Source organism: Wyeomyia smithii, chromosome 1 (assembly GCF_029784165.1).
Source record: "Wyeomyia smithii strain HCP4-BCI-WySm-NY-G18 chromosome 1, ASM2978416v1, whole genome shotgun sequence".
Lineage (NCBI taxonomy): Eukaryota > Metazoa > Arthropoda > Insecta > Diptera > Culicidae > Wyeomyia > Wyeomyia smithii.
The window spans coordinates 66859117-66871395 of record NC_073694.1 but is presented as its reverse complement, the minus strand read 5'-3'; the positions used below and the strand labels follow the sequence as shown (position 1 = coordinate 66871395).

Below are 12279 nucleotides of genomic sequence, written 5' to 3'. Positions count from 1 at the left end.
ACTAAGAGCGATGAAATTACGATAAGTGTTGAGATGAATATAGGAGCGGTTCCCATATAACAAATTTGTAAAAGAAAGGTTTTGCTACCGGGCTCTAGATCCAAATTTTCCACTGCATTCGGGTTCTAAACTATTGTGCATTGGTTCAAATTTCGCTCAGCTGTTTTTTTTTAATTTTTATTGCAGGTATTATAAGTTATTTATATGAATGTCAGTTTAGTTCACTGATTAGATGAATAAAATAAATGTATTAGCGAGAACACGAGCTACTAGCGGCGTTAGCAGGAAATATCTATTTAATGATTTTAATGAGTCTCGTACTCAGCATCAAAACCGATTAGAATATTATCACAGCCAAGTATTGCAACATTTATTTTTGAGTAACGCTTTTCCACTGTAGGCCTCAACCCAGAGTAGAGCACACCGCTGAAAAAAGGGCAGCTGTTTTGCAATCATGGTTAGATATAATGCAGCCTGCGAGCTGATTAATGCCGTGTGTCCCCACATTACAGGCGCACCGGCAGCAACGGGCAGAACTAGGAAGCGTAAAAATGTAAATAGAACGGATCGCTATCATCTGCGTCCGATGACCACTCTGTCGACCGATGCGAGTTGTGTGGCATGCATTAATAGTGGCAAAAAACCGTTAAAGAATTTGTAATGTGGGCGACAGATGTTATGCACGTACGCAAAACTATCACAGGAAAACAAAGGGTAGATGGAGAAACTCAACAGATATTATTTTGAAGCATAGAATTTAGAACTATTACGGTGAACTTGATGCAAAACCAGCCGCTTGTAAACTTTTCAATCTTTCTGTCTTACCTCTTAATCAACAACTCCTCAGTGGTCGCCATGTTAACTGCACCTGTTTGCCCCTAAGGACCAGCTGTCGCCAGAGTTTGCAATAGTGTAGGCACTGTATTGTGAAACTTATCCTTACACTGGACATCGAGCACCGTTCCCTGTGATTTATTCGCAGGGTACGATTTACAACTTGACAAACGCAGGAACGTAGAATTCGATCCGCCGCCAGTAATTATGCAGTCACCAAAGGACAGCGTGCAGTATGTTATTTCAAAATTAGCACCCTGTCAAAACAATCAGTTCACCGTTCTGTTCCCGTGACGAGCTGTTTGCCGGTTAACATTTATCAATTAACTGATGCCCATGGATGGGAAATAAAATACCCGCAAGCCACTGGCAATTCTATACGCGGTGCAAACAGCAAACGTTGGGGTCGCTTTTTTTGTTGTTATCGAGATTACGGCGCTTGGTGCTATCGAGGGTTACTCGGACGTGTCTTTGCTTCAGATTAGAATAACAATAATAATTTTATCGAAACTGATACTACACCTATGGGTAATTGATGGATTAACTTTTCACACGAAACGATAACGATTATACTAGCTTCAGTGTGTGTTTATCCAGGGGAATCCACACTGGGAGGGTAGGCAGCGCTATTGGACTTAGGTTTATTTAAATGAAATTCCAGGCAGCCGATTAATTTAAAGCTGCTGAGTAACTTGATGGTAGATTTATAAATCTAAATCAATAAAAGTAAGTTTTCCTAACATGCTTGAATATCTGGAATAACAGCTATCCAAGCTCTAAAAGTTTAACTTTTGCTCGCTGTTGGATTTGGCCTGTCAAAAAAATTGATCCTTATTTATATCAAAGGCCAAGCAGCTATAAAATGACATCGTCAAAATTGTCTGGATATTCCATAACAAGATACCCGCCGAAATGATATCGGAATGCTAAACGCCACATCCGCAGTTCCTGATATCCCGATTGTAAATTGCATCAAAAAGATCAATGACAAATTTTGCCATTTAATCAAAATGACGACCTGTCATGAAACAGAACAAACAAAGGTGACTCCCTTTGAAAAGCGCCTATCTGAACTGAAACTTGCCGTTAATATTTTCACTAATATGCTCATCCGAAAACTTGCTCCGTTCTTTCATCCTGCATTTCGGTCCAGTTGACCATATCAATAACGTCAATCTAATAATTTTGAGTACAATGTGCAATGAGAAAATTTACACAACAATATTCAGTACTGTTTAATACCAACTATTATCAATACTGACTTACTTTATGATTATTATTTCCGAATGCATTCATCGATCAAGGTCCAACTTTTCATAAGGATATCTGAAACCATTACCCGAATTCGAACCAAACACCCATCGAGCGTTCTGCGAATTTGAAACAAGAATAAACAATACATTAAAGTCCACGATTCGCGACCGGCATACGCTGTCCCGTCCACCACGCAAAATAGTACCAAGATCCCAACCGGTCGTAAAACAATTAAAAACAGGCAAGGGGCCGGACACGGATGAGTCGTCCAGCGTCGGTGGAGAGGAAAAAACGACACACTCCTCTTCTCGCGAGCTGTCACGCGCATGAAAATTGCGACCAAGCGAATATATTTTGTTTTGTTTTTTTTTTTTTTTTTTTTTTTTTGCGGTGTCTTTCCTATCGATAGGATGCGACGATAAGAAACACTAATTGGTTCAACCGAAGATTGACGAGGGGCGCGTGAGCAGCCGTGCTTCGGTTACCAAAGTTGTAAGCAGTTAACTCTGGTAAGGAGAACAATCGAATGCGTTTCAGTGCCAAATGTGGTATTATGGCCAGACAGTATTAAAACGACGCAGCAGGATGTGAATCAGAGCCCATTTTTAGAGCGAAAATCAATTCTAGCCGGATGATTAACCGGGCGAGTTATTTGATTTTCTGTTGCCGGTTGCCGGTGTCGTCGGTGTGCTTGTTCTAGATTATTGCGATGTAGACAGTTTTGGGTTTGAAATTGAGCAGCTGTATAGGCTATTGTGTCAAGTTAATTGCTTCCACAAGATTAAATACCGGGTGCCCCAGTGGGGTAATCTATGTCACTGTTTGTTTTCTTTCTGCCGGTAAAATTGATCTAAATCCAAATCGAATTCAAACTTAAAGTAACAATCGTTATGTTAAAAAACTGATTAACCTCTTGTACACATGTAAAAAATAAATTTTAGCTGCAATAACGATAGTTTTTCAACACTAGTAGTCAGATTGGTTATAAATGGATTCTGCAATGTAAACTCAAGAGTTCGAGCCATAATCAACTATTGCGTAGTATGTTTGTACGCTTGAAGAAAATTGAGTTATAGCTAGAAAATGTTTGTTATTTTGGTTCCGAACTAGTGCTTGTGTCAACTTTTGCGTGTACTGACGCTCAAAAAAATTTTTTTTAGTAACAGACTAATAAAATCCAGTAATAATCAGGTTATTTTCATAGTTTTCAAATACCAAACGCAAAACAACAGCATTTGTCTCGACTTTTTCTGATCTTAATGCAACTTTGCTGATATTTTGGCATTTATACAAATTTTACTCTAGAGATTTGCAGGTTGCCTCTAAAATAGTTATGCAAAATTATTTTTTAATAAATAACATAATTTTTGATAGAAAAAAATCAAACAGGTAAAATTAAACATCAAAAAAATAATACTATAGACAAACTTATACATACCGTCTGCCGGGGTGAGATTAAGCCACGGGGGTGAGATTGAGCCAAACGGAAAATGTTTGTATGTTAAATTACTTGAGATTTCTAGAACCAAATACCTCAAATTCAATACTTTATGAAACGTGACATATTTATTCACAACTTCAAATAAAATACAGATAATATCAGTGAACTGTTTCACTTAAATAATGTTTAAAAGTACAGGGTGAAAAACATGCGCAAATAACGTTATCCAAAAATGTCCGAGGCAAACCAACCCGTTCAAGAAATCTCATCAACTTACTGCTCAGTTGGTACGTTAGGATGTCGACTTGAATGTGTTGAGGAAATATTATGCATTGAATCTGTATTGGCTCAAAAAATAATGTTTTTCCAAACTGTACACTTTTCGAGCCCTTTTGGGGTGAGATTGTGCCAAGCTATGATGAACGGTACAATGTACGGAGTTCATATTTACGACAAAATTATATCAGTATACACCAAACCATTGCATTGTTTACATAGGGTGTGTTGTCTAGCCAAGGTATTATTTGAAATAATGACTAAAAGCTTGAGAACAGTAAGCTAACAACTGTTAGATGGAAATTTACACTGACTGATATTACTTATGGAATGTAACAAAATTTTGTACACCGATTATATATTAACTGATGACTTTTTCAGCGAGGAAGGAGGGTTGTGGGTACGTTTCCAGCGGTTTTGAGATCTCCAATGGAATTTACAGTGGTCAATGACATATAATAATTAAAACGAAAAGTCTTCTCAGGCCTTATGTCCTAACGTTTTCTCTTTCTAAGCTACCTGGAGACGCCACTATGTGTATAGAGACTGTCTATAAGCCACGTTCTCATAACTGGTTACTCCAGATATCGATTTGATCCAGTCATACATTTTTCTACAATTCATATGAAACGTAGTTTGTGGTCAACCCTCTACAGCCCCTTAATAGTCCATGTTGTTTATGGTCGACCCTATATTTACTGTTTTATCATGTTATTCATGTGAATTATTCGTAGATACACTACTGTTCATTTTTCATGTATTAAAGTCAACTTTTTGTTTTTGGCACAATCTCACCCCATAGAAGGGGTGAGATTAGGCCAAAGTTCATTGAATTTTAGCAGAATTATAAATTATTGTAACTTAACCATATTTGCGGCAGTCGTTAACTAAACATTTAAGTGTGCATTGACGTGATTTGAATCAAACTCATTGTCTAAATGTGTACATTACAAGCTAAGGAACAAAAGTGTATCCTTTTTTGGCACAATCTCACCCCGGCAGACGGTAATTGAAAAGAATAATAGAAGATATTCACTCACCCGAATAATAGAAGATATTTCGGGGATACACTCGAGTTCATTCGAACCTTGAAGAGGGTTACGGCAAGGTGATGGATTATCGTGCTTGCTTCTCAAAGGAAAGGAAGGTGTGATACATAGGGCTGGTATCGACACGAGTGGCACGATATTTAGAAGGTCTATTCAGCTCTTTGGCTTCGCTGATGACATTGATATTGTAGCACAAACCCTTGAGAAGATGACGGATACGTACATCAGACTGAAGGCTGAAGCCGGACGAATTGGACTAACCATAAACGCATCGAAAACTAAGTACATGAGAGGAAGAGGTTCAAGAGAAGACAGTATAAACCTCCCGCCACGAATTCATATTAGCGGTGATGAAATCGAGGTGGTAGACGAATTCGTGTACCTGGGATCACTGGTGACTGCTGACAACGACACCAGTGGAGAAATTCGTTGACGCCTTATGGCAGGAAATCGTGCCGACTTTGGACTCCGGAGGATGCTCCGCTCGAATAAAATCCGCTGCAGCACGAAGTTAACCATCCACAAAATACTGATCAGACCGGTAGTCCTTTACGGCCACGAAACCTGGACCATGCTTATAATTCGGTCCGAACCCGATCATCTGTTCATCATCAAGGTGTTGCTCTAATAGCGTTTGTCCTCCATGTTAGAAGCGGCTGCTCAACGTTTTGGTGCCAACGTGGGACTCTAAACAGTGCTGTCAGATTGGTCCTCTGGTGAGGCAGAGAGTTGGTGCAGGCCTTGCAAGCCAGCCGTAAAAACCATCAGTGCAGGAAGCAGATAATGTAAACACGGTTCGGAATAATCGACATCCAGGGGCAAGTAACGAAAATGGAATAACGATTTGAAACTCGGATCATGGAACTGTAAATCTTATTGAGGGTTCACGAGTTTGACACTGTAGTGCTGCATGAGGTATACTGGAATGGGAGGGAATTTCGGTACATGCGTACAGAGATGATTACACCATCTGCGGCAACAGCCACGAGCTGGATACACCTTTCATAGTGATGGGCGAAATGCAGAAACGCGTGATTGTGTGTAGGCCCTTCGATAACAGAATGTGCAACTTGAGAATTAGACCTTTTTTACAATATTAGCATCATCAATCTACGCAGCCCTCACCTAGGAAATGAGGTCATGCACGGCTTGCACGCGCAGCTGAAGCAAGCATACAGAAGCTTCCCAAAACATGACGACAAAAACGTTATCGGAAATCTCAACGCTCAGAGTAGCCTGGAGGAGAAATTCAGACCGGTTATTGGGAAGTTCCGTGCACATCGGCTCATGAATGAAAACTGTATTCGAGCCCTTTTTCTCCCTGGGACTATCGTTAGAAATCGCATCGGGGAGGGACGAACGTGCTTAATGCACTCCCTCATTCAATAAACCTCTTAGCTACCTGGAGACGGGCAGGTAGCTCTAACTGGCATTTCGATGGATGACCCGTCGATTGGTGCCTCGCCACGATCTGGGAAGCAGCTCCAAATGCCCTCGTCGTCGCATAACCGCCGCACTATGTTTTCCGGTGTCCGGCATGCTTACTGTCAACATTTCGCTTCTCGCCTATACGAATCGAGGACATACAAAGAGCATATGCTCACCGGTTTCATCCTCATCCACACCCGGACACTTGGGTGACTCCGCGTGTCCAAACTTGTGCAAGTACTACCTGAAGCAGCCATGGCCAAACAGGATCTGTGTCAGGCTAACTTCCCCATGACTACTTTCTATCCTTCCGGCTATCGCCGGGATGACTCTATGTGTCCATCTACCATCGAACGTATACGAATGTTACGTATGCCTTCTTGTATCACGTTGGTCGCAGCACTCTACGTCCTCTTTGACGATGATGCTGATAGGCATAATGCCTGCCAGGACGCATATATCGTTTGACATCATGCGTGATTATACAGCTATAACAGTAGATGCTTTCCTACAGACATAGTCGACGTGGCTCCCAAACGTGAGCTTGTCATCGACCATTACCACCAAGAGCTTCAAAGATCGCTTTAAGACACTAGTGCATCTACCAGCACTAATCGACGCCTCCTGTTTCAATTTACGGCTGTTCACTACGATGACTTCCGTCTTAGGGTGCACTAACTCCGGTTTCCTGAAGTGCATCCAACCCTCAACTAAGCCTATGAATAACTCTGATTGACTCTTCGTAAACCTCTAGAGTTATATCGTCTGCAAAGCAACACACCGTCACACCGGTTTCAACACACCGTCATACATGGCATTCTACAATACCGGACCCAGAATGGAATCTTGCGGTACACCTGCGGTGATTGACCGGCACTGTAAGCCTTCGAAGCGCAAAGTCTCAGCTGGCGCTTTTGAACTCGTTTCTCACGTCTAGCGTGACGCGCAACAGAAAATGCCACTTCTTCTACGCTGGAGTACTACCTCGGTCGTCCTGGTGACGGAGAGAACAGCATCCACCGTGGACCACCGGTGCCAGTGTCAGTGTTATATTTTCGACCCCAGTGTGTCATACTTCGACACACACCGAAGCAGAGGGCTCTAGCTTCGTAAAAACACTAGTCTCACGTAAGGAATAGTATCAACGATGTGAGCCTATTTGAAAACGCTTTGCTTCGTTTTAGGCCTAGCAACCTTCACTGCCTCCGTAACTTCTAGGCAGCTTCCGTCCAAGTATTGCAAGCGTTGAAGTCACCCGCTACCAGCGTTAGGCCGTTCATTCCACTGCTACACGATGGATCGCTTGGGCGAACCTTTCTGTAGAACAACGCGACGGAGCCTAGCAACTACTCCATCCACCTTAGCAACCACGTAACCGCCGTTCGAGGTCGACACAATTTCCTGAACCAGGAACCTGCCCGTTGTCCATATGACCGCAATGCCGGACTTATCCACTACCCAGTTACCGTTTCCGAAAGGGATCCGATATGATGGCAATGCCCGACAACGACTTAGGGGCTGCTGGTATACCCTCACGCCTGCGGTTTAGTAACTGGCTTGTAGCCGGGAATTTGGAGCTTTCCTTTAGTGTTACGTTTCCCGGTGCACACCACACATTTGGAAGGCACTCCGCAATCCCGCGCTTTGTGGCCTGCACCACCGCAACGTCACGACCAGGATTTTCAAGCAAACTAACTAAAAGAGATGGCATAAGTAGTTTATCAACGCGGGCCTGAAGAGGTTGGCTTTCTGTCTGCACCAACTGATATTCAGGATCTGGGATAGAGAACAGCACACGAATGAGTAAAAGGAGGGACCAATATGGCCTACAAACTACTTTTTCACTGTCTCCCCCCTTCGCTAGCAAAAACAATTTTTGAAAAATTATCAAGCCAGTTTATCAACAGCGGACCAAATCTTCACGCTGCAGCAGATCCTGCAAAAGTGTCGTGAATACCAAGTCCCCACGCACCACCGATTCATCGATTCGAGTATCGCTTACGATACTATCGACCATGTAGAACTATGGAAAGTTATGGACGAAAATGGATTCACTGTGAAACTAACAAGACTGATTAAGGCCACGATGGATGGTGTACAGAGCTGTGTAAAGATTTCGAGTGCAACATCAAGCCCGCTTGAAACACGCAAAGGACTTCGACAAGGCGACGGTCTTCCCTGCCTTCTGTTTAATATTGCGCACTAAAATGTTATGAAACTTGCGACCTTTAACATGCGGGGCAAGATCTTTAGTAAATCTAGCCAGTTAATCTGCTTCGCTGATTACGTAAATCTGGTCGGAAGGACGTTCTAGGCGGTTGATGAACAGTAAAGAAATAGCGTAGGTTGACTTGAAGGTGAATAACTCGAAGACCAAGTATTTGCTAGCAGGAGGAACCAAGTGCGATGGGACTCCCATATGTAGAAGTGTAGTAATCGACGGAGATGAGTTCGAGCTGGTGGACGAATTTTTGTACCTCGGATCAATAGTAACATCAAACAAAACTGCAACCGTGGAATCCGCAGACGTGTTGTAGCTGGAAGTCGTGATTACCACGGACAAAACCTTGACATCTGGTGAACTGCGCCATGTACAAGACGCTTGTAAAACCGACATGAACAGGCGCAGCTCTACGGCAAATCCAGTGTCCAAAAAGCAGCTAAATATGGAAGGACACAAAGAGTGGGACATTTTGTAAGAATGCCAGACAACAACCCCACACCAATTATGTTGGTCTCGAATCCGGGCGATACAAGCCGTAAAGGTACATAGCGAGTCATCTAGTTGGGTGCAGTGGATATTGGAATTGTGTAGAATGCTCAAGAAACTGAAGACTTGCTGCCATAGTCCGAGTGCATTGGCATACCATTGTGAAAAAGATGAAATCCTGAACAATTTTCACCAGCAAAGTAAACAAAGTTAAATCGGTCAGTGGACAGTTAACAAGTTAACACATACCACGTGGACAGATTTTAAACGAATTTGACCCCCACCCCCGTGGACAACTGCTCTTATAAATTCTAAAAACTTTGTGTGGACCGTGGACATTACACATACCCCTCCCCCCTCCTAAAGCTGTCCACGTGGTATGTGAATGACCCTCAAGGGTTTTTCTTTATTCTTACAGCATTCGATTGGAAAATTAGTCTTGCGTCCGCCTGAATCCGAAACATTGTAATGCTAGATTCTAACCATTTTATAACGAGAATGTAATCCACAAGTCATTTTGAAACAAGATGGCGACTTTCAGCTAAAACAACCTAAAATATCAAACAACCCCAAGTAGCCAAATAACACGTAATATCGGTACTTTCATAGCTGGGATGATGCCGAGAAGTCTTTTGAAATCCAAGATGACCACTTACGGTGTGTGGAAAACAACCCTAAGCTCCCAGTGCTAAATAATTTAGGGTCAAGCTTGGAGTCGCGTCAGCTGAATTATTTTTAATCTCGCAATAATAACAATAACCAACAATTCTTACTGTGTTATGATTTTTCAACAGTGAGTAACTCAATTTTTGGAAAGTTACTCTTGAGAAATCAATTATGAATGAATGTATGTAACCAACATAATAGTTGAGTTTCATGACGAAGACCGACAACCAATTTGTTTTGTGATGAGGTCATTTTTAAATTATTGTCAGAATGATTTAATGCGATTTCAATGATTTTAATGTATGAGAAAAAAGCGATAAAATCGATTTTGATAAAACTGTCACATCAGAATAGTTTTGAGCATACACTTGCATATTACTATTTATCTACTATTCCATCATGTGATGTATACAAATAATAAATTTCCAAAAAAAAAACCAACCCTTACAGGGTTGTTTCTATCATACATACTGCGATGACAACAAGGTAAATGAACTGGATTTGCTTCACATTCGGTTCACATAGGACTGCCGTGATCCCCTATCCCGTGTTCCTCATTTCAATGCGTTGATTGAGAAGACGCCGGTAGAAGGTGAAACCATCTTCCTATAAATGACACCTAAAGCAATGTTTATAAATATTGTACAAACAAAAGACTAAATTCCCAAAGCAGAATGTGACCGGTACAAATGCATGTTGTGGTACCAAGACATAACAAGATCAACTCCCGGTAGATTTATGTTAACTTGAGTGCTTCGCGACTCAACCAGTATACACCAGTATATTGCGATAAAGGGAAAATATACCAATCACTTAACCGGGAAGGGAATCAGATGACACCATGAGTTACGAGCTTTTCTCTGCTTTATGATCTATACACGCAATGTAATAAAATCTTTGCATTGTTCCTATTGCACCTCGTCTGAGCACGATGAACTTTTTCCTGGTCGATCGCTCAAAGGGTGGGAACTAGTCCGTTATCGTGGGAACCTACATTTTCACCGTAAAATGCGTTCAATTACATGAATTTATTGTTTTATCAGTACTCAATGCAGCGTAAATCGATGCAGTTGCATTTCGATGCCGCCTCCGTCAACTGTATTAGAGCGGTTCAAAAAATGTGAACTGCCAACTTTCACGGATTGTATTATTTATTATACAGAAGCCCCACAAGTCGTGTAAGCTGCTACAGGCTGACATCGAGGTAAAACTGGAGATGCGAGAAAACATACTATTGGAAACGATTCGCGTTTTAAAGTGAGCACGAAATACATGCAGTTCGTGAGAAAAAGTACAAGATATGTTCCGCGACACGCGTGAAGCTGTATAGAATACTCTACATAATATCTCTGAGTTGAATTTTGTTCACCCAGTTATAGATACTTACATTGAGTACAGAATCGAAAGCGTTTTCGTGATGACCCCCATTGCGTTTCCTCTGATGTTTGATCCTGGAGCTCTTCCACGCCAAACGTTGTGGTTTTTCCTTCATCATCGGGGCGTCACACGCGTACAAATGCACCACACAGATATCAACACCTACACTCACACTTTCTTTAGTCCGATTGCTGAATTACGCTAATATTTGGTAGATTTTGCTTCCCGGGGAAGATTTCGTCGGTAACTTCATATACACAGTCTCTCAATCGCGCAATTAGCGAAGCCAGCTACCAGCAAGAAGCTAGGACCATTTTAATAACCTGCGCCTGGTGTAAAATAATTTATGCTAATTTTTGGAACAAATTGCGTGCTATACTGTTTAGGACGGTGCTTGATGGCGGGGACACAGACGAGAAAACAGAGAGTTGATTATGGCAGCCACCGTAACGAGAGTGACTATTTGGCAGCGCTTTGGGAAAGTAATTCTTCGGGAGGTACCGCGCACCACGACGATGCCAGAACGGCAGCGGCTCCACTACGGCTGGCGGTGGCTAAGGAGGAAGCGGGGCTGTTGCTGTTTAGGCGGTGTTTATGATAATTATGTTTATCGAAATTTACGACTTTCGGTTGAATGCCTGCAAAATTTTGCACCCGCACACTGAGCGCCAGTACGAGAACACGGAAGCGATGGCAGTCAGTCGCTGAGCAGCGAGAGTTTACTCGAGTATTAGAGTACATAAATGTAACTTTTTCTATACCTAATATGGTCGGGTCGTCGCTGAGATAATAGGGCTCACGTTTCGCTCGGATTAAACGATTTAGGAACTAGATAATAACTTCATCTTAATCACAATCATGGTCATAAAGAGATTAGATAGAGAATTTATTTAAAGAACACTATTCAGTTCTAAAAATATTGAATTCGAAGCAAACACAACTGACAAGAAATGGCCATTAACCTATAAATTTAACTTGCCATGAAGCGGGGGCGAAAGACAAAAACTTAAACATTTCGCGTTACATTCGTGGACTACGCTGTACACGTTATGTAATGTCGGCATTGGTAACAATGTAAGGGAATCGGAATCAGGAGGTCTTTGAATTGTACGGCAGTGATAACGCAAATGATGAATTGGAAATCGAACGAATTCCGCTGAGAAGCGTAAGTGCTGATAATGCGGTGACATTGCGGCTGACACTGGCATTGATTCGATGGTAAACCGTATGCAGGTTTGGACCCT

General features: G+C 41.9%; 2 protein-coding genes across 8 annotated transcripts in view; one reads left to right on the top strand and one right to left on the bottom strand.

Moving 5' to 3' along the window:
• Positions 1 to 12279, top strand: part of LOC129718844 (monocarboxylate transporter 12-like) — a 473704-nt gene that overhangs the window by 114661 nt on the left and 346764 nt on the right. The window lies entirely within an intron of this gene.
• The window catches only part of LOC129718843 (E3 ubiquitin-protein ligase HECW2), an 87909-nt gene that overhangs the window by 18053 nt on the left and 57577 nt on the right, over positions 1 to 12279 (bottom strand). The window contains exon 2 of one of the 4 annotated variants that reach the window (XM_055669967.1): positions 11046 to 11364. The exons of 1 other annotated variant lie outside the window; for it this stretch is intronic. In XM_055669967.1, the coding sequence (XP_055525942.1) occupies positions 11046 to 11086 (41 nt within the window). In that variant the 5' untranslated portion in view covers positions 11087 to 11364. Of the gene's footprint in view, positions 1 to 11045; positions 11375 to 12279 lie in introns of those variants that run through there. 2 more of the 4 variants (XM_055669969.1, XM_055669968.1) reach the window with 2 other exon arrangements.